Source organism: Schistocerca cancellata, chromosome 4, assembly GCF_023864275.1.
Source record: "Schistocerca cancellata isolate TAMUIC-IGC-003103 chromosome 4, iqSchCanc2.1, whole genome shotgun sequence".
Lineage (NCBI taxonomy): Eukaryota > Metazoa > Arthropoda > Insecta > Orthoptera > Acrididae > Schistocerca > Schistocerca cancellata.
This window is the reverse complement of record NC_064629.1, coordinates 328,364,425-328,386,832: the sequence shown is the minus strand read 5'-3', so window position 1 is coordinate 328,386,832 and position 22,408 is coordinate 328,364,425. Positions and strand designations below refer to the sequence as shown.

Genomic DNA, 22,408 nt, shown 5'->3' with positions numbered 1-22,408 from the left:
GTGAGAGAGTGCGCTTCTGACATTTCTGATCTTGCAGTAACCGTATTTTGCCAACATATTGAGGAAAAAAAACTATATATAGGCCTGCTATGAGATCACGCACAGGATTGCTTCTAGCTGCAGCAGTGGCCGTCAGCGCTGATAAACGTAATGCTCCCTATTCAGATTATTTGCCTTTAGGGTAGGGTTGATGCGACAACGGATGTGTCTCATTTCTGGTACTCAATCACAAAACTGAAGATTCCAGTTGTTCTCTCTAAATTAACAAGTACAGTATTGGTTGTAGCTAATCTCAAAACAGGTAAAGCCATAATTACAAGAAATAAAGATTTTCCCATCATTTTGAATAAATTTTAACTGCCTGTAGAAATACTGGCAATGTAACGGCGCCAGCTCATTCTTTTCTACGCCACACACACACTGATATAATATGTAAATTATAGGTTCTAATTCTTCCGTAAAATCGCTTTAGTGGGTACTATAGTAGCTGTAGTTGCACATTTTCTTTGGACACACTATTCCATGGATATTACAAGTACTGTTGTACAGTCAGGCACTGAAAATGTCATCATTTACTACTGTACTTTAAACTTAAGTTTAAGTATTGTAGTACAGTCAGTTTAATCTTTTTTATGCGCCATTTGTTTTATTTAAATTGATCTATGGTCTCGTGGTTGTGTGCGAGGCTTTCAGCTGAGTGTTGCTTCCTTTCCATTTAAGAGTATGCCTTGAAATTGTTCTGATACGTGAACACATACTAAGTGACTCTTCAGTCGTAGACACACCAATAATACTTGCAAGTGCTATGGTTTTCTTCGACCGCGACCTCTTTTTGAGAAACTGCCAAGTCACGAGGTTTCACGCAGCACTGAGATAAAATAAACAGCTTTATAAGAGATTCGAATTAAAATTTGTTTGGAATTATTATCCAGATACTATCAAGTATCTGTCTAATAATTCTAAAGGTTTTATTATTAATTCGTAAGTCTGATCCGCCCCCCATGAACCATGGACCTTGCCGTTGGTGGGGAGGCTTGCGTGCCTCAGCGATACAGATAGCCGTACCGTAGGTGCAACCACAACAGAGGGGTATCTGTTGAGAGGCCAGGCAAACGTGTGGTTCCTGAAGAAGGGCAGCAGCCTTTTCAGTAGTTGCAGGGGCAACAGTCTGTATGATTGACTAATCTGGCCTTGTAACACTAACCAAAACGGCCTTGCTGCGAACCGCTGAAAGCAAGGGAAACTACAACCGTAATTTTTCCCGAGGACATGCAGCTTTACTGTATGGTTAAATGATGATGGCGTCCTCTTGGGTAAAATAATCCGGAGGTAAAATAGTCCCCCATTCCGATCTCCGGGCGGCGACTACTCAAGACGACGTCGTTATCAGGAGAAAGAAATCTGGCGTTCTACGGATCGGAGCGTGGAATGTCAGATCCCTTAATCGGGCAGGTAGGTTAGAAAATTTAAAAAGGGAAATGGATAGGTTAAAGTTAGATATAGTGGGAACCTGGATAAACTGAAAGAACGAGAGGTTATAGAGAGTTTCAGGGAGAGCATAAAGGAAATTGACAGGAATGGGGGAAAGAAATACACTAGAAGAAGAATGGGTAGCTCTGAGGGATGAAGTAATGAAGGCAGCAGACGATCAAGTAGGTAAAAACACGAGGGCTAGTAGAAATCCTTGGGTAACAGAAGAAATATTGAATTTAATTGATGAAAGGAGAAAATATAAAAATGCAGTAAATGAAGCAGGCAAAAAGGAACACAAACGTCTCAAAAATGAGATCGACAAGAAGTGTAAAATGGCTAAGCAGGGATGGCTGGAGGACAAATGTAAGGATGTAGAGGCTTATCTCACTAGGGGTAAGATAGATACTGCCTACAGGAAAATTAAAGAGACCTTTGGAGAAAAGAGAACCACTTGTATGAATATCAAGAGCTCAGATGGAGACCCAGTTCTAAGCAAACAAGGGAAAGCAGAAAGGTGGAAGGAGTATATAGAGGGTCTATACAAGGGCGATGTACTTGAGGACAATAGTGTGGAAATGGAAGAGGATGTAGATGAATATGAAATGGGAGATACGATACTGCGTGAAGAGTTTGACAGAGCACTGGAAGACCTGAGGCGAAACAAGGCCCCAGGAGTAGACAACATTCTATTAGAACTACTGATGGCCTTGGGAGAGCCAGTCATGACAAAATTCTATAATCTGGTGAGCAAGACGTATGAGACAGGCGAAATACCCTCAGACTTCAAGACGAATATATTAAATCCAATCCCAAAGAAAGCAGGTGTTGACAGTTGTGAAAATTACCGAACTATCAGTTTAATAAGTCACCGCTGCAAAATACTAACGCGAATTCTTTACAGACGAATGGAAAAACTGGTAGAAGCCGACCTCGGGGAAGATCAGTTTGGATTCCGTAGAAATGTTGGAACACGTGATGCAATACTGACCTTACGACTTATCTTAGAAGAAAGATTAAGGAAAGGCAAAAGTACGTTTCTAGCATTTGTAGACTTAGAGAAAGCTTTTGACAATGTTAACTGAAATACTCTCTTTCAAATTCTAAAGGTGGCAGGGGTAAAATACAGGGAGCGAAAGGCTATTTACAACTTCTACAGAAACCAGGTGGCAGTTATAAGAGTCGAGGGGCATGAAAGGGAAGCAGTGGTTGGGAAGGGAGTGAGACAGGGTTGTAGCCTCTCCCCGTTGTTATTCAATCTGTATATTGAGCAATCAATAAAGGAAACAAAAGAAAAATTCGGAGTAGGTATTAAAATCCATGGAGAAGAAATAAAAACTTTGAGGTTCGCCGATGATACTGTAATTCTGTCAGAGACAGCAAAGGACTTGGAAGAGCAGTTGAACGGAACGGACAGTGTTTTGAAACGAGGATATAAGATGAACATCAACAACAGCAAAACGAGGATAATGGAATATAGTCGAATTAAGTCGGGTGATGCTGAGGGGATAGATTAGGAAAAGAGACACTGAAAGTAGTAGATGAGTTTTTCTATTTGGGAAGCAAAATAAAAGATGATGGTCGAAGTAGAGAGGATATAAAATGTAGACTGGCAATGGCAAGGAAAGCGTTTCTGAAGAAGAGAAATTTGTTAACATCGAGTATAGATTTAAGTGTCAGGGCCGGCCGGAGTGGCCGAGCGGTTGTAGGCGCTACTGTCTGGAACCGCGCGACCGCTACGGTCGCAGGTTCGAATTCTGCCTCGGGCATGGATGTGTGTGGTGTCCTTAGGTTAGTTGGGTTTAAGTAGTTCTAAGTTCTAGGGGACTGATGACCTCAGCAGTTAAGTCCCATAGTGCTCAGAGCCATTTTTAAGTGTCAGGAAGTCGTTTCTGAAAGTATTTGTATGGAATGTAGCCACGTATGGTAGTGAAAGGTGGACGATAAACAGTTTCTGCAAGAAGAGAATTGAAGGTTTCGAAATGTGGTGCCACAGAAGAATGCTGAAGATTAGATGGGTAGATCATATAACTAATGAGGAGGTATTGAATAAAATTGAGGAGAAGAGTTTGTGGCACAACTTGACAAGAAGAAGGGATCGGTTGGTAGGACATGTTCTGAGGCATCAAGGGATCACAAATTTAGCATTGGAGGGCAGCGTGGAGGGTAAAAATCGTAGAGGGAGACCAAGAGATGAATACACTAAGCAGATTCGGAAGGATGTGGGTTGCAGTAAGTACTGGGAGATGAAGACTCTTGCACAGGATATAGTAGCATGGAGAGCTGCATCAAACCAGTCTCAGGACTGAAGACAACAACAACAACAACAACAAGAAGTCTGATTGCTTCATTTGTGCTGCTGAGTGACATCGTTCGTACATTGGGTATAAGCACCGGAATCTAGTACTAGTGGCGGCTCGGAAATCTGCATGAGAACAAAGAAAGTACAAGTACAAGGAAACCCCCAAATTTGTATTCCAGAATAACAAAGTATTTTCATTAAACAGTCCAGTAATTAGAGACAGTAACAGCGAAAACTTTGGACCAGAAACAAAAATCCACCTATAAATTGCTAGAGTTTTTTTCCGTACGAACGAAGTTAATATCGTCGTCCGAAATGTTACTATATATAAGCTCGCCAAAGGGTCAGTCGACACCGAGATCGGGTTTAGCACACATTTACATGTCAAACCATGAAGTGTTTAAGTATAAGTCTATATTCAGGGCAGATAGCATCCTTTCAATGAAGTGTGCCATGGAGTGTGTGCAATTTGTATATGAACAGACATCTTATTTTTAATATTGCAGAGCGTGAAAATGGTATCCTGACTTGAATAATTTTGTAGATTTATTTACGTCTATATTGTTATACAGGCAGTCACAGTGCAATAAAGCTCTAGCTTCTGCAGGGGACTGATGTGGATTCATCAGTGTCGAGAAAGGCGGAGACCCAGCCATCATAGGGCAAGAAGATGCTGAGTGGTATTTGGGACAGTCATGGTGTAGCCAATGCCATCTTACTCTTTCGGCGAGTAAAGACACTACTGCGTGGCAGATGTTTCCAAAATGATGACGAGGTGATTTTCGAGGTGGAAAGTTACCTTGATAGCCAAAATTCAGACTTACACAACCAGTGTCTTCTGCAAGTCACCAATCTCTGGGAAAAATTTGTCGCATTGTGAGGTGAGTATGCAGATCAGGATTCTGAACATCACCACGTTCCGTGGTTGCAGCTGGATCATTTCGAGGTGATAATCAAAACTTTTATGAGTATCCCTAGCTAGCACTCCCCCACAGCACTCTCATGAAAGTCGCTGTTAACGATTCATTTTAGTTTGAGAGTAATACAATACTAGAATCTAAAATGATCTGCACTTCCCTCTAGTGTATCTAACTTTGATACAGAAAGTAGTGGAACACTCATCTATAAATCCCTTTGATAATTTGCCTATTGAAATCAGCAGCTGTCTTCAAATGTAGATTAAAGTTGTTTCTTCTTAACTCCTATACCATAGAGGAATTCCTGAGTGGAAGAAATTAGTCAATTACCAATCTGTAAACGGCCAGCTTTTAGCAACATAAATATAGGTATACTAGCTGAGTATCCGGCGTTGCACGGACATATATTTATTACAATCCTCTGTTAGATCATCTTGTCCTTCCCCCTCTCTCCATCTACACCTCTGTCCGCCACTCGTGGTCTCGCGGTAGCGTTCTCGCTTCCCGAGCACGGGGTCCCGGGTTCGATTCCCGGCGGGGTCAGGGATTTTCACCTGCCTCGAGATGACTGGGTGTTTGTGTTGTCCTCATCATTTCATCATCATCCAGGAAAGTGGCGAAATTGGACTGAGCAAAAGTTGGGAAATTGTACGGGCGCTGATAACCACGCAGTTGAGCGCCCCACAAACCAAACATCATCATCACATCATCATCATCTACACCTCTCCAGCCTGGAAGTGGCTTTTAGGCTCTTTATCACATCCCAATAGGCGAATACCGGGTTGGTTCCTATGTTCCACCTCAGATACACGCTACGCAAACATTTAGAAATTTTTCTCACGGTTCCACCCAGAAGGCACTGTTAGTGAAGCTTTAATATCAGGATGGAGAATCCTCTACTGCAGCTTTGCGATTCTGTCGCCATAAGAAAAGGATTCGAACGGGTAAAGGTCCTGTGACAAATGTCGCTGTGAAGAAGATGATAACGAAGTTCGAAGCCACGCACTGCTTAGACGAGCGGCCCCGTTGCGGGCGACCAGACACGAATGTTACAGCTTCTCGGGCAGTTTAGGAAGAAGTGGAGACTTTGGCCTATTCATATCCGCATGGTGAAGTCACAGCTCGTGGAGTCGCACCTCACACCGGCATTCCACATACTACTGTTTGGAGAGCATTAAGGCGTACTCTTCAGTGCTATCCGTACAAAATCCAACGTCATCATAAACAGCTAGCAACCGATTTTGTAAAGCGGAGAGCGTTTGCGGTGTGGGCACTTCAAAAAATATGGGAGGATGACGATTGGTTGTCTAACGTGTCGTGGACCGACGAAGCCCATTTCACACTCCGACACTGTCGACACCCACAACCGCATAATTTGAGTTACCGAATATCCTAGAACTGTCGTGGAACTCCCACTGTATGACGAGAAAATCACGGTGTGGTGTGGATTTTCCACATCAGTCGTCATTGGACCATTTTTCTTCGAGGAAACACAGAGTGCTGTTTTTAGAACTATCAGAGTGATGTTTGCGAGGTACGCCGATATGTTACAGAATCGCAGCATCCCTAGCCTGGTTGATAAGGATCTGCTGGAAGGTACGAATTTTATGAAGCGTGGCGCTCCACCCCATATTGCTATACGTGTGAAAGATCTCTTGCGCACATCGTTCTGTGAGGATCGCATGCAGAGTCGCCACTTCCGTCATGCTAGGCCTCCTACATCCCAGACCTCAATCCGCGTAATTATTGGTTGTGGGCTTACCTGACAAGTCTACCTCAAACGTACGACCCCATTAACGATGATGAAAGACAATATCCGATGACAATTTGTCACCACACCTACTGATATGCTGTATACTGCTGTTCACAACATTGCCCGTCGACTACAGTTATTGTTGATGAATGACGGCCGATATGCTGAGCATTTATAATAAAGTGTTCTTTCCTAAAAATCAAATATTATGTTAATTATTGTTTTAGTATAATATGAAGAACCATCTACTGAACATTTTGTGCACCTTTTTTGGTTTCAATAAAACCTCATGTCATTTTAAGCGTGTGTATCAGTTTTTTTATCTTTCTGCCTACGTATTTCGTAAGTATTAGATTTTCAAATGTTAACGGTCTTTTGGGTCCTCCACTCATTTCCGCCAAAGCTGTTAGCTGCGATACGTGGACGATACTTTTGTCACTAGTGGGCATGGAGGAGCAGAGCTACATAAGTTTTATCAACATATCAATAGCCTGCAAAGAGCATTCAGTTTATGTTAGAACAAGAAATCAACGGTGTGATGCTAATCCTCGACGTGGAGGTCTTCAGAACTACCAAAGACAAACAGCGGCCCAATGATGAGCGAAAACCACCTATAAAGGATGGCCAGCCTGTATGAGAATGTTTAGAGCAGGGCCGCACAAACACGGAAAACCGCACGCGTGCAAAGCGAGGTGCAGCGAGTGCCTGCACAGTGCATCGGTTCAACTCGGCATACTTCGCCTCAACTCGGCTTGCTAGGTGAGGCCGACGCTGTGCGCTGCCGAATGCGCTGCCAGACGGCTTAGTCAACATTGGAATACGTAAGCGCAAGACAATTACCGGAATAATGGAACCATCTGCTACAAAAAAAGGGAAAATTGCCGAATGTCAATTTAAACCGGAATGGGAACTTTCCTACTTTTTGTGCGTTGTGACGATAAAGCCAAATGTCTAATCTGCGGTACACTAATTACGTGTGTCAGAAAATCGTCTATTGAAAGGCACTACAGCAAACTGCATTCAGAAAAATATAGTGATATAACAGGGGATGCCAGAGAGGAAGAATTACGGAAGTTGCAAACTCTTGCCGAAGAGAATTCTGTATCTACAAACGAGGTTTGTTGCAAGTACTTTAGCATGTATATTTTGGTTAAGGGTCATGCGAAACGAAATAACATTTGTTTAGATTCCTTAGTTTTCGTTTTAGCATAAATTATTTCTAACATATCTTTTTTTCTCTACTTTAGGGTGAAGAAGATGAGGGGTGTTGCGAAACGACTCTCAGAGCTAGTTACAAAATTGCTCTACGTTTAGCAAGAGCTGGAAGGCCATTTATGGACGGACCATTAATAAAAAACATTATGTTGGACGTAGTAGAGACAACACATTAGCTCCCGCGTACAGTAGAATACCACTTTCCAGAATGACAATACATCGGAGAATCAACGACATTGCTGAGAATTTGCATGAACAACTGGCAGCCAAAATTGAAAACTTCCTAGCGTACTCCATCGCACTTGATGAGTTCACGGATATTAACGACACGGCGTGGACGACGACCTACATGTAACGGAAGAGCTCCTGGATATGATTTCGTTGAAGGACACTGGTACAGGGGCGGATATTTTAGCAGCTGTTGAAATGGCAGCTGAAGGAATAGGACTCCCTTGGGAAAAGCTGTTTTCCGTAACCACAGACGGGGCACCAGCAATGTGCGGTAAAGCAAAAGGGTTTACTGGCCTACTGCGGAAAAAACTTAACATGCCGAATTTACCTGCCGTTCATTGTTTTGCAGACCAAGAGGCTCTTTGTGCGAAAGTTATCGGTCTTCAAGATGTGATGAAGGTAGTGGTGCGTATCGTGAACTACATTCAAAGAATTTTTGATTTCCTTTGAAGAGGGGTATCCAGATATTCCCTACCACGTTGAGGTGCGCTGGCTGAGCAAAGGGAAAGTGATTTCACGAATTTTTCGACTACGCCACACTGTGGCTCAGTTTTTGGAGAGCAAAGGACGTCCGGAGCCACTCTTTCATGACCCTGAATGGGTAGCTGATTTAGGATTTTTATCAGACATTATGGCTCTCCTAAATGATTTAAGTCTGAAACTCCAAAAAGAAAACAATCTCATCAACGATATGATCAGCAAATTAAACGCTTTCCAGTATAAACTGAAGCTCCTCAAAAACAACCTTTCAGAGAACAATACGCAACACTTTCCTGAACTAGGTAAGCGAGATATAAATTGTACCTTTATTAAAACAGCCTGATTTTTATAACCGATCTAATCAAAACGGTATTATGTTTTTGTTTGACAGCATCTGTGCAGGAAGCAGCGGGCTTTGAAAAATACGTCGAGGTGCTACAATCCCTTGAAAATGCGTTTAACGACCGATTCCAGGTAATGTGCCGGTATATGACATACAGCTAAATAAAGGAGATTGCGTTACATACGCAAGTGTAACATTACATTAAAACCAATAGTACACATTACATGTTTATTAAAATCTATCGCGTTTTAGTACTTCAAAACAACGGCTCACATTACTTTCATTTATTAACATTTGCTTTGTTAATGTTTCAGGAAATTACCTACCTGCAGCCAATTCTCGATCTTTTTGTGAAACCTTTTTCGATGGATATTGAAAGTGTGCCTTCAGATTTACATTTCGAATCAATTGATTTGCAAAGCGATGTTCACCGAAAGGATGTGTTTTACAATACAAAAGGTTTGCTCCAATTCTACCAGAATTTGCCGAAGTTAGAATTTCCCAAGTTACTCAGAGAAATAGTGAAGATTATTTCTATGTTTGTTTCCACTTGTGTATGTGGAAGGTTTTTTTCTGTTTTGTCTTGAACAAAAACTAGATTGCGTGCGAGTATTTCTAATTGTAATTTAAAAAATTCTCTCAGAATTGATGTCAGCCAATCTCTTGTTCCAGATCTTAGTAGCACAGTTGCAAATAAAATAAAGAGCACATAGGAAGATACATTCGTGTTGAAACCAAATTTAAAATTGTTACCATTACAGTTATTATATAAATCTCTTTTGTACCGGTACACCAAACTAAGCTCTCCACCTAGTGTACATTAGTATTTGGCAATGACGAAGACAACAGGGTAAAAGCTTTGAAACAGGTCGAGACAGGCGGCGCGAGCGACACAAGCTAAGGGAGTGAGAGGCAGCGCTGTTTCGCAAAGCCGAGGAGTGGGGGATCTGCACCGTCGTCAACATAGCGCAACCGTCTTCTGCACTCTGCACTGTGCGATGCACCGGTGCATGCACCTTGTGCGGCCCTGGTTTAGAGTTTCATACAAATTTTTATTTCAAATTTTTCAATTGAGTCTTTCAAGCAGTCTCCCAGCATAACTTCACTGTTTCTTACGTGCCAAGCCAACCAGTTATTCAGGACAGAAACAGCTCATTCCGTTAAAAGCTGCTGACAGGGTACAATTTTCAGCCCTCTGCTGCATAAAGTAACTACCCACACTACCATGTTTAACCAGTGGGAGACGTGAGAATGGAATCATGATTGGCGGCATCTTGGTGAGCAGACTAGTGTTGTCTCTCTTGCGACCCACACTTCCAAGAGAGCAGACGACTCCCCGCCGCTCGCCTCTGACTCTGTCCTCCAGGACCAGCCACCAGCAGGACGTGACGTGAATTACCTTCTCTCCCTCTTCCTATTCCTTTATTTCACGACCTCCTAGACTGGAAACTACTCTATCTCTACCCCTTGTGCGCCCATCTGTATCGCATACTATCGGAATACATTCCAAATTTACTTTATTTCTCCCTTTTATTTCAAACTACTTCCCTTCCAGTGCCCACCTCTCTCATACTTGACACAGGCAACCCCTGAATTCGGCACGACCTGTACACAACCCATACCAGATGATAACTACACGCCGAATACTGCTCAGAAGTGTTCTGTCCTACACATTCTGACTGCCTGAGCCCACGGCATGGATGGTGCAAACTATATCAAACAAGAAGTGAAACAGCTGCATGGAACCTTGTATTGCATGGAACTGGGCACCTAGAAACGGCAGAGAGGCGTCGTCCCTGCCGTAGCCCACAGTGGTACACAACTCCACAACAAGCTACAGCAGTCCACTCACCCCACCGCTGCCCCACCCCGAACCAAGGGTTATTGTGCGGTTCGGCCCCCCAGTGGACCCACTGGGAACGTCTCACACCAGACGAGTGTAACCCCAATGTTATGGTGTACGCGTACGTGGAGAAAGTGTTTGAGCAGCAATCGCCGACATAGTGTAACTGAGGCGGAATAAGGGGAATCAGCCCGCATTAGCCGAGGCAGATGGAAAACCGCCTTAAAAACCATCCACAGACTGGCCGGCACACCGGACCTCGACACTAATCCGGCACGTCTTCCCGCCGGGAAAGCAGAGCGTTAGACCGCACGGCTAACCGGGCGGACCGCATAGCACATTACTTGTCAACAGATACGAAAGCGAAACATTAAGAAGAGCTACAGAATATAACATGGAGAAAGAGGGAGCAAATGAAATAAAAGAACAGCAGCCCGTGCTGGAAAGTCACAGAAAATCCAGTTTTAGAGACCCTTGGCACCTATAGTTCTGATTGTTAAATATCGCAACCTTCGTCAAGAGTTCATATTTTGCTTAACCTCTACTACACCAAGTGAAGATGCAAATACAAAGCAATAATAGGCTGTTGATTGCATCGATTATATTTTATCTTCTTCCCCTCTAAATAGGTGGTGCAGTATTTCTGAAAACTTGTAAAAACATTAGGTGCTGACATTACATTTTGTTACATAGCATCATATTGAATTGTCAACAGCCTCTGTGTTTTTAGGTAACACTGTAACACTTATAGAGCAGCTTAAACGTGGAAATATTTAATTTGAGGGTGCATTGTGACTTACACCAAGAGTAGGCTTAAATAATAACATTATTCCAGTAATTCAGACAGTCTATTTGTTTGAGTGTTTGCCTCCTTAGTAAAGTATTTTAGGTAGAATGTATTTTCTGCTTGGTGAGTATGCGTGTGTGTGCGTGTGTGGAAAATAACAATGCGATAAGTGACACGAACACTACACTTTTTGCTTTTCTGATGTATTTCTGCAGACATTTTAAACTTGGAAAGAACATTGTGACTCTCGAAAAGCAGTATAGAACAATTTAGATGAGGAAAATAATTAATTTAACCCTTTCAGACCCGTTGACTACAATTGTGTACACTAATTGTTACTGTGTCGTATTGGCAACAGAAATATTCTTCCTCAAAGGAAACCCCACTTACACGTTTGTGAATTTTTTCATCGTGCAGAAGTGCTTCCACCTGTCGCGCATCGCTATAAAAATATCGGAATGTAAATGCAGCAATATTTATGATGTAGACAAAAATAAATATTATCCGTCTGTAAAAATTAATAGTATTATTTTCTATAAACTTGCCCATCACTCGCTATATCAGTTTTCTTTTTTCGATGTATGTAGTATGCGAATTGCCAGAATACATGAACTGGTTAGTTAAGTGTATTATATCATATAACTGAATGTTGTTATTTTTATTTTAACGGTAATTATTGAATGATCTAACTATTACAGCAGTGAATATTACAATATTAATTATTTCTGTCCATAAAATGAAGCGTTGGGTACAAAACATATTTTAAAAATGGGTACATATATTTGAATTAATCTTGCTTCTAAAGTTATTCAGAAAAACACGTAAGAGGATTCGATCGCGAAAAATTTCCTTCCTCTATAAAAAAAATTCAGGTCTCAAAGGGTTAAGGCTCAATTGTGCCTTACACTATGTATCGTACACAGATCGAACTTGACGCGGTCGTTAGTGCAATGTGTGGTGCATGGACGCTTCACCACAGGCATGGATGTTTTCTACCCAGAGACTACCGAAGTGGTTACCGCCATCTCACCACTTACCAGCAAGAGAATGGGTGGCTTCTACCCTGATGACATCGAGATGCACATCCCCTTCCACACCACCATAGCCCCAGATCGACAGACATCGCCAGATCCACGCTGCAGAACAGTATCCCACTCTGTGTACCAGACGTCATCACCGGGGTCATTTTCGATCCTATGTACCGAACCCGGGGTATTTTGCAACGCTATCGCTACTGCACCTCCAGGGGCAGCTATGTAACTGGGGCAATCACTCACTAGGAGGCTGCGCGCCACAGACCGGGCACAAGGCGAAGATTTCATTGACCACACTCACGGACAATGGCCTTGTACCATTGGCAACAGAGGACCACCACAGCAGTAGCGGTCACCACCTCGCTGCCTACCTACGAGCTATAACGGATTGCTTCTTCAATGACTAATGCTGTTACGCTACTTGCATTTCACTCAAGGATCCTAAGTGAGTTATTGGTGGTTGTGCTACTGACAACGCTTGATTAGGAAGTAGTTTTTGAAGTGAATAGTGTCTCGTCACTCCAGGTGATAAATATAGTTCACTCCGGAAAATTATTTGTGCTCAGGATTAGTGAGATAAACTACGGGTGCCGCGCGGGGTAGTCGTGCGGTCTAGGGCGTCCCGTCACGGTTCGCGCGGCTCCCCCCGTCGGACGTTCGAGTCCTCCCTAGGGCATGGATTTGTGTGTTGTCCTTAGCCTAAGTTAGTTTAAGTTAGATTAAGTAGTGTGTAAGCCTAGCGACCGATGACCTCACCTCCCATAGTCCTTACCACAAATTTCCAAATAAACTACTGCTGTGAAACGTTAGTAAAATATCAAAGGATGTACAAATTCATAGGGTTCTTCCGTTTCTTGGTGCCTTGGATAACAGTTTTTCTGGCAACGCACTAGTGAATTCCATGGAATTCCGTGTGTGAGAGGCCTCGGATTCAACATAGCAGAAAAAAAGAACTAAGAACCTGTGTGATTTGAAGTCTCCTGTAAATGACTTGTAACTACAGCTGAATTAAATTATAGTTTTGAAGGATAGTTTTGAAAGTATAACTTACATTTGCACGTGGTGAGCACTACCAGCAGCGTCCACACCGAATTGATGTTACCCATGGCCATATCTGTAACAAAACCGTGCACATTATTTCTAGAGCAGAAAGATATAAAGGCTGTTTACTCTACCTAGATAAAAGGGGGCGATACATTGTTTTCCCCAAATGCAACACTAACTATGTTAATTTAGTTAAAGCTAATACTTTCATTCACAGCTACAAAATTATTCAGGAGATCATGACCGCTCTTACGGGCCATCTTAAGATTTCAATTGTTTGGTTGCAGTAGCGAAAACAGTTATGTAACTTCACTCTGCATCTTCGACTGAGGCAGTAGACCGTGGAAATATATCTGTTGGTCCTTAATACTAGCAGGGCAAGGAATATGATACACATCTCACCGCCTCCGAGATACAAATGTAGCGTTACTGTATATCTGTAGTTCGACTAACCTATGCTCCGCAGAAATCTTACTGTCCTATTTCCTTGTTGACAGTATCTTCCATATGATGCAGTTAGCTAGATCGACCAAGTAAGCCCTGTTCAAAGCACTAACAACTGGTTGGTCTAGCCAAATGATTTCAGATGTGTGGCGTTTATGAAGTCTGCGAAGTTGTGAAGACTAGCGAAGATGTGGAAGCTATTTTTTAGTTTTGATTTCAGTCACCTGGGTTTCCCGATTCAAAAGCTCTCATTAATGAATGATAAAATTTGTATCATTTGGAGAGGATACACTATAACACTACCCTTATATTTAGTTATAGTTTATGTTCACAAAGGAAACACAAATAGTAGGGAGTTGCAGTTGTGGCTTACTTTATGTCACGAACCTTCCGACAAGGACACTGTGCAATTACAAGTAATTCTTCTGCAACTAACAAACAGAAGCCTTATTAGAGAAGAAATGATCAGAGGGAAGCAGACTATGTGCGACGCAGGTCAGAAAACAAGATATCGATAATGACTGTAAAATAGATAGGAGTCTCTTTCGTTGTCGGTAGCCACTCGCGCGATGTTTTATTGACCTATTCACTGTGCGGCCCAGTGGGCCGTAAAGTTACTAGAAAGAACCAACGCGTTGCGTAGCTGGAGAGAAATAAAAGGAAGAAAAAGAGAAAAAAATGTAGAGTGAGAACAGGTTAGACCGGTGCGTGTGCACACCACGTTGCGTGAAATTATTGTTCAGCTTGTAAGACTCCTTGGTCTGCCTCCGGAACTGAGTGGTCAATGAAGATGGGTGCCATGCGGGCAATCCGGATTCGATTCCCTGTATTGCCAAAGATTTTTCTTTGGTGAGAACATTGAAATGGGATCCACTCAGCCTCGTTATCCTAATGGAGGAGCTACCTGAGTGAGAAGTAGCAGCTCCAAGTTCTGTAAGGCCGACAACGACCGAGAGAGTTGTATGCTCATCCCACGCCCCTCCACATCACATGCAGATGACGGCACTGGCTGAAAATTACACGGCGGTCGGTCGGTCCCGATTGACGCGTCTGTAGCTTGTAAGACTCGTTCCCAAACAGAGCTTCGTCGTGAGTTTCACTATTCGTGGCTCCGAGAGGCGTTCCCTTCCTTAGTTCTACTCTCACGAGGTAAGGCCGTGCTGGGGCAGCTGTAGGATGCTCCATTGGTTGTACTCATCAATCATGTAGGTGCGCGATAGGATGGTCCAAGTAGTCCAATCAAGGAATATGATTTCAATATCGAAACAGGTTAGAGCCTCTTTACAGGCATATAATGCATAATTTTTTTCGTGCACGAATAAGGAAAGATCAGTTCTTTTGTTAATTCGTCGACCCAGGAGATTATGGGTCTTGGTGATATGAATTCTGCAACTCTAGCAGTTACCACTATAACAAGAAAACTGTTTGTTAAAACTTGATTCACGCTGATGTTTCCCGCTTCTACCGTCGACGTGAGATATACCGAACAGTCATTGTTCTGTCTCCGATGCAAAACTCGGGCTTTGATCAGGTGCGTACTTGGTTCTCAATCATACGAAAAACTCAGGGCGGAATCTCTAGTGAAATTATTGTCAATGAGGAATTCAATTCAGACTGCCTTGTACTGATTTTTCATATATCTAGATGCGCTTCGGAGAAGATAACGAGAATGAAAGTGAATGAAACCTGCTGATGTTAACAACAGCGAGATATTTTACAGGAGATAAGAGACAACCTCATCTTAAAATATTATAAATTACTTGATGTATAATACTATTTCTACCCCAAACCAAGCACTCTCTTGTATCGTATCCTCCAAAAAAGACGCCTACCAGTACCCTCATGGCACATCTGACACATTTACCTCCTCCTGTCTTTCCCACCGTCTACAGACAATCCTGAACCTTTAAGGTCAATATTATGCAAACTGCAAAATTCTTAAACTGAGCATTACGTACAGACCTACGACAAATAAAAAGTAAATATACTGTTGAATTATCGATATCGTTTTATGAACCTTGTGAAGTTAAAATAGAAAAAGCACCAACTGCAAAATTTTCAATATCCTTTGTAGAACAGACTTGTCCAATATTTCCTGGTAAACTTCGGATTAAGGTTTCGGAAAACAAAATAAACGGACCATAAAAACTTTTCTGTCGGATTGCCAATGGAATAAGTGCAGACCGTATAACGAGTAGAATAAGAAGTAGAAACGATCAGCTGTCATTCGCGATTCCGATCCACTGTCTGAGAACACATAACGTGATTTGTTGTTTCAGATAATGTTCTTTCATTGTTCTAACAGCTTACTTCTTACGTTACAGCACCACTTTAATCAGTTTCTTGGTCCCTGGTTTATCTACTGCACGTTTTTCATCCAGTCTACGAATCGTGCTGTTAGTACCGTAACTAATAGATGTCAGGCTAAACCGAAATTTCTTTCATAGCTTTCCGTTTTGATTTTATCTTTCGCCCAAAACATAGAAACTCCATACCTGTCAATATTTAAAATTTTCCGTCCATGTTGGGTTTTTTTACCTCACAGATCTTTCTATTTAGACACATCATCACTCACTAGTGAATGAGGTGTTTGAAATTTTACCGATGTCTTATGGTTAATATGATGAAAGTGATGATCAGTAATAATCATTATTCTCTCAGCAGCATTCATCACTAGCCATTCGTGCATTTCTATAGCTATAGCCAAGGAACTTTTAAGTCAAGTACGGAGGTTAGTTTCTTTCTTTCCAGGAGGTGACACTACAACGCGTTACTGAAACTCCTTGCAGCCTGTAAAACAGCTCAAGCGGTAACGACTCCCAGATACAGCAAAACTCTTAGTCTTGCTTAAAACTATCACCCCATTCATTCCTGAATATTATATAAATCCGATGAATGGTTTATGATGAAATTCATAGTGTATTAGGTTGGTGCAGAAGTTCGTAGCGTTTTTGGTTTGCATGTTGGTTTCCGATTGCTATGGTCTTATTTACCGATTGTCATTTTTCATCTCTAGTTCACTGTTGCTATTTGAGTTTTCATATTGCCATTTTGTCACTTGGAGAGAGTGAGTGGAGCTCTGGACGCTAGAAAATGGAGTGCCAAATCGAGAAATCGAAACATTTCCAATATATTCTTCCGTTTGTGTTCAACAGAGGGGCGACAGCAGCGGGGGCAGTCGGAAACATTTGCGCCGTGTGTGAGGATAATGTGATTGGACACATCACGGCAAGAAAACGGTTTTCGTGTTTCAAGGAGGCTAGTTTGACATTAGTGATTCTCCGCGTTCTGGAAGACCTATGGGGTTTGATAACGATCGTTTAAACGCATTAGTTCACAAGATCCACGTCAGTGTGATCGAGAACTGCCAAATGTGATGAAACATGATCGTTCCACCATCGCGCGACATTTGAATGCAGTGGGGAATGTTCAGAAATCGGGTGTATGGGTACCACAAGTGAAAATCAAAGAAGTCCGCGGGTGGCTACACTATGTGATCAAAAGTATCAGGACATCTGGCTGAAAATGACTTACAAGTTCGTGGCGCCCTCCATCGGTAATGCTGAAATTAATTGTGGTTTTGGCCCACTCTTAGCATTGATGACAGCTTCCACTCTCGCAGGCATACGTTCAATCAAGTTCTGGAAGGTTCCTTGGGGAATGGCAGCCCATTCTTCACAGAGTGCTGCACTGAGGAGAGATATCGATGTCGGACGGTGAGGCCTGGCACGAAGTTAGCGTTCCAAAACATCCCAAAGGTGTTCTATAGGACTCAGGTTAGGACTATGTGCAGGTTAGTCCATTACAGGGATGTTATTATCGTGTAACCACTCTGCCAAATGCCGTGCATTAATGACAGGGGCTCGATCGTGTTGAAAGATGCAATCGGCATCCCCGAATTGCTCTTTAACTGTGGGAGCAAGAAGGTGCTCCCACATCAATGTAGGCCTGTGCTGTGACAGTGCCACGCAAAACATCAAGGGGTGCAAGCCCCCTCCATGAAAAACACGACCATACCATAACACCACCACCTCCGAATTTTACTGTTGGCACTACACACGTTAGCAGATGGCGTTCACCGGGCATTCGCCATACCCACACGCTGACATTGGATCTCCACATTTTGTACCGTGATTCGGCACTCCACACAATTTTTTTCCACTGTTCAATTGTCCAATGTTTACTCTCCTTGCTTCATCGAGGTGTTGTTTGGCATTTACCGGTGTGGTGTGTGGCTTATAAGCAGGCGCTCGACCATGAAATCAAAGTTTTCTCACCACCCGCCTAACGGTCATAGTACTTGCAGTGGATCCTGATGCAGTTTGGAATCCCTGTGTGATGGTCTGGATAGATGTCTGCCTATTACACATTACGACCCTCTCTAACTGTCGGCGGTCTCTGTCTGTCAACAGACGAGGTCGGCCTGTACGCTTTTGTGCTGTACGTGCCCTTCACGTTTCCACTTCACTATCACATCGGAAACAGTGGACCTATGGATGTTTAGGAGTGTGGAAATCTCGCGTACATACGTGTGACACAAGTGACACCTAATCACCTGACCACGTTCGAAGTCCGTGAGTTCTGCTGTGCGCCCAATTCTGCCCTTTCACGATGTCTAATGACTACTGAGGTCACTGAAATGGAGTACCTGGCAGTAGGTGGCAGCAGAATGCACCTAATATGAAAAACGTATGTTTTGGCGGGTGTCCGGATACTTTTGATAACATAGTGTATATATGTATCTCTGCTTGCTTGTTATCAGTTGGCTCGTGAACAACACCGACCATTCCTATCCTGTATAGTTTCTGGAGACGAGAAATGTCGTCTTTATGCTAACGTAAGAAAAGGAAAGGAATAGTCGAGCCAAAAGAATGTAGTGACTCCTGTGCAAATATCTGCGCGCACCGATAAAAAATAAGTGTTATGCATCTGGTAGACGAGCGACGCTGTCATGTACAACAAATTGCTACTCAGAGGTGTAACTATCACTGCTGACAATTACTCTCCGTAACTGAGACGTCTTGCACACGCGATCTGAGAACAACGACCAGGAAGGCTACTCCACGGTAACGCCCGCCCGCACTTTGCTAGACTGACACAAAACACCATACAGGAATTGGGTCGGGGAGTCATTCTGCGCCCATCTCATTCATCTCATCTTGCGCCATCAGATTTTTACCTTTTCTGCTCTCTAATGAAAAATCTTCAAGGAAATTCCTTTCCGGATGAAAATGCGCTCCGGACGTGGTTCGACGAGTTCTTCGCCTCAAAACTGCGTGATTTCTACACTCGCGAAATCAAAAAGTTATCTTAAAGTGTATGTAATGTTTGTTCGAAATATGAAAAGATCGTAAAATATGTATTTGTAAGAATGGTTGTCTAGCTACATGTTGTTGGCAGACTGCTGTAAAGAGTGAAGGAGAATATATTATTGATTACTATACTCTCTGTTACGGGTATCTGTTGTGTTTATTAAAGTTGTGGAAAAACGCATCGCACTTAGACTGATGAGCTAAAACATTATAATCACCTGCTTAATAGCTTGTTTGTCCGTCCTTGGAACCAAATACACCACTGATTCTGCGTGTCAGGGATCTGACAGTTTGTTGGTAGGTTGTGGAGGTACGTGGTATTAAATGTCTACGCTCAGGTCATGTAATTCGCCTAACTAACGGGCCGCTGATTTACATACAAGGTAATGGCACCGGGTAGCGACCCAGGTGGATCCCATAGGATTTAGATCAGGCGAATTTGGTCACCGAGACATCAACTTGAGTTCACTATAATGCTTTCAGACCACTGTAGCTCGGTTCTGGCTCCGAGACACGGACAATTTTACTGCTGAAGTATGACATCGGCGGCGGGGAAGACATCAAGCAGAAATGGTACAAGTAGTTTGCAGCTGAGAGCGTGTCTTCGATTACTACCACAGGTCCCATGCAAGCGCAGATGAATGTCTGCCATAGCATAATGCTGCTCCCACCCGCCTGCGCCCCTGCCGCGCTCCACGTTTCGAGCCGCCGTTCATCTCGATGGCGGCGTTTGTGGAGACGACCATAAACTTTGCGTAGCAAAAATGTGATTCACCCGAAGAGCCGAAACGTTTCCACTGATCGATGGTCGGATCCCAATGGTTCCCTGCCCACTATAATCGTAACTGACGATGTCGTTCGTTCAACATATGAACTAGCCGGCCGCGGTGGTCTAGCGGTTCTGGCGGTTCTGGCGCTGAACCGCGGGACTGCTACGGTCGCAGGTTCGAATCCTGCCTCGGGCATGGGTGTGTGTGATGTCCTTAGGTTAGTTAGGTTTAAGTAGTTCTAAGTTATAGGGGACTTATGACCTAAGATGTTGAGTCCCATAGTGCTCAGAGCCATTTGAACCAACATATGAACTCGTAGGGTTGGTCTGCTGCAGAGCTCCATAGTCAACAGCGTACTATCAACGGTGTGCTCTGAAACACTTGTGCATGCACGACCATTGTGCTCTTTCAGCAGAGATGCCACAGATCACCATCTTCCATAATTTACAGAACGACAAGCCTCAGAAACCCATATTCTGTGAAGAATCGTGGACGTCCAACCACTTTTCGCCTAGTGGTAGTTTCATTGTCCTTCTACCTCTTTCCGTAGATGCTCACGACAGTAGCACGTGAACATTCGACCTGCTTCGCCATTTTCGAGATACTCGTTCATAGACTCTGCGTAATAATAATCTGCACTTTGCCAAAGTCACTTATCTCAATGGATTTTCCCAATCGTAGCCCATATCTTCACTAGGGTTATCCCCCGTTCGTGTCTGCCCCACTTACACACTTTTGTTTCTGCGTTGCGTGTCCGCAAAGCCACCAGGCGGCATCCAAAGTCGCGGTGGGCAGTGATCATAATGTTTTGGCTCATCAGTGTATGCACCAGCTTATTAGTTTCAACATCAATGAGGGCTGATAAACAATGAAATGATGTGAAATTAATCGCCAGTTGGGATCAATTTGTTGTCACTCAACCACCAGAGGACGAATACACAATCTTAAGTTCGTAGCTTACTCATCTGTAAAATTTGGTGCAGTTATGCCCTGTTGCTCTAAGTCCTTATAGAAGCATCGATCTTTCACAAGGTACATAAATTTAGCTGAGAAAATCAGTTACAAATTTATATTACAACATAATTTGATCAGTAGATTAATAAATAAAGGAGGTATTAAAAGCAGGATGCCTGAGGATAATGATGTAGCCTAACCAAAGGATTGTTGTTTACTGTAAATTTATTCGGATCAGTCACAAAGTTACTGCGAATAGTGGCCTTACTCAGGCCGATACTTAAACCCAGTAAAGCAGTAAGAAGTCAGCTGACTTACTTAGCAGAGCAATCAGAGCAATTTCAGGCAATAACAAATGTAAACCAAAGCCATTAAGCAGTTCATCCAAATCATTCAAACTGAATTAAATTCTTAAAATTCATTAACATAAAACACACAATTCATTATGGCAATTACACTAAAATATTACTAAAACCCTAATAGGTGCACATCGACATACTTCTTTATCTCAACCAACGCTTAACCTCATGCGGCTCGCCGGCCGCGCCAACCTTATCAAAACAACCTTACCCTCAAGGCATGAACATCAAAAGGCCTCGAAACATATTCTCTCGCCTATTTAAAACTTCCTTACGTGACCAAACACTAAAGTGAACTGAGCGTCATGTAGCTATACAATGATATATACTACGATCTTTGCATATTTCAGACACACATTACATGCACATTTACATAATTTTCAGACTGATATTACATTACACACCAAACACCGCAGAATGATCACCTGTGGTTTAGACTTTATACACCATAAACGGAAAGGCAAAAAGCTTCCTAAATTCGTGTCTTTGTTTAGCCTTCTTGTGCAGTACTATGCTATTCAAATAGTCGTCTCACAAAGACTGAATCACTAAATTCTCATTAAATAAGCGTAAACAAATTTGAATAAAAGGACGAATCATTCATGTTGATGCTAATCTATAATGTATTTATGGAGAACCTTTTTGTTATGACATTTTAAAGATACTAATAATTTAACTATTTGTGTATCTGTTCAACAATATGGCCGTTTTATAGCTGGTATCAAGACCTGTCCACATGTGATCCGTAAGCATATGTGGCATGTATTTATCTTCTGTCATTAATTTTTTTAAGCAATTTTACATAAAATGTTAGTAGCTTTGTTAATATTTACTGTAGAAACATGGTAATGCGCAGCATTGAGCGGACGCTCAAGCAAAAAGTGTGACCTCAGCAAATGATGACGTTCGTCTCTTCCGACTGGCCATGACGGGCCGTACAGTGCTGTGCTTGCTGTTAGCTCGTCGGTGACACTCTCCGACGTACAGGGTGATTCCATGAGGATGTTACAAATATTCAGGCATGATGGAGAAGGGTAAATGTATCAATCTGAGGTAAGGGAGACGGTTCCAGAAACGACCGATTCGAAAGTTATAAGCGAAAATTGTTCTGATGCCTCTGACAGTGGGATAAATGTACCAGTATTGTTGT

The 22,408-nt window shown here is 42.6% G+C and overlaps 1 protein-coding gene across 1 annotated transcript in view; it reads right to left on the bottom strand.

The window, feature by feature from the left end:
* The window catches only part of LOC126184192 (uncharacterized), a 514,613-nt gene that overhangs the window by 294,158 nt on the left and 198,047 nt on the right, over window positions 1–22,408 (bottom strand). The window contains exon 2 of the mRNA XM_049926560.1: window positions 13,427–13,489. Coding sequence (XP_049782517.1) covers window positions 13,427–13,487 — 61 coding nt within the window. The 5' untranslated portion in view covers window positions 13,488–13,489. The remainder of the gene's footprint in view (window positions 1–13,426; window positions 13,490–22,408) is intronic.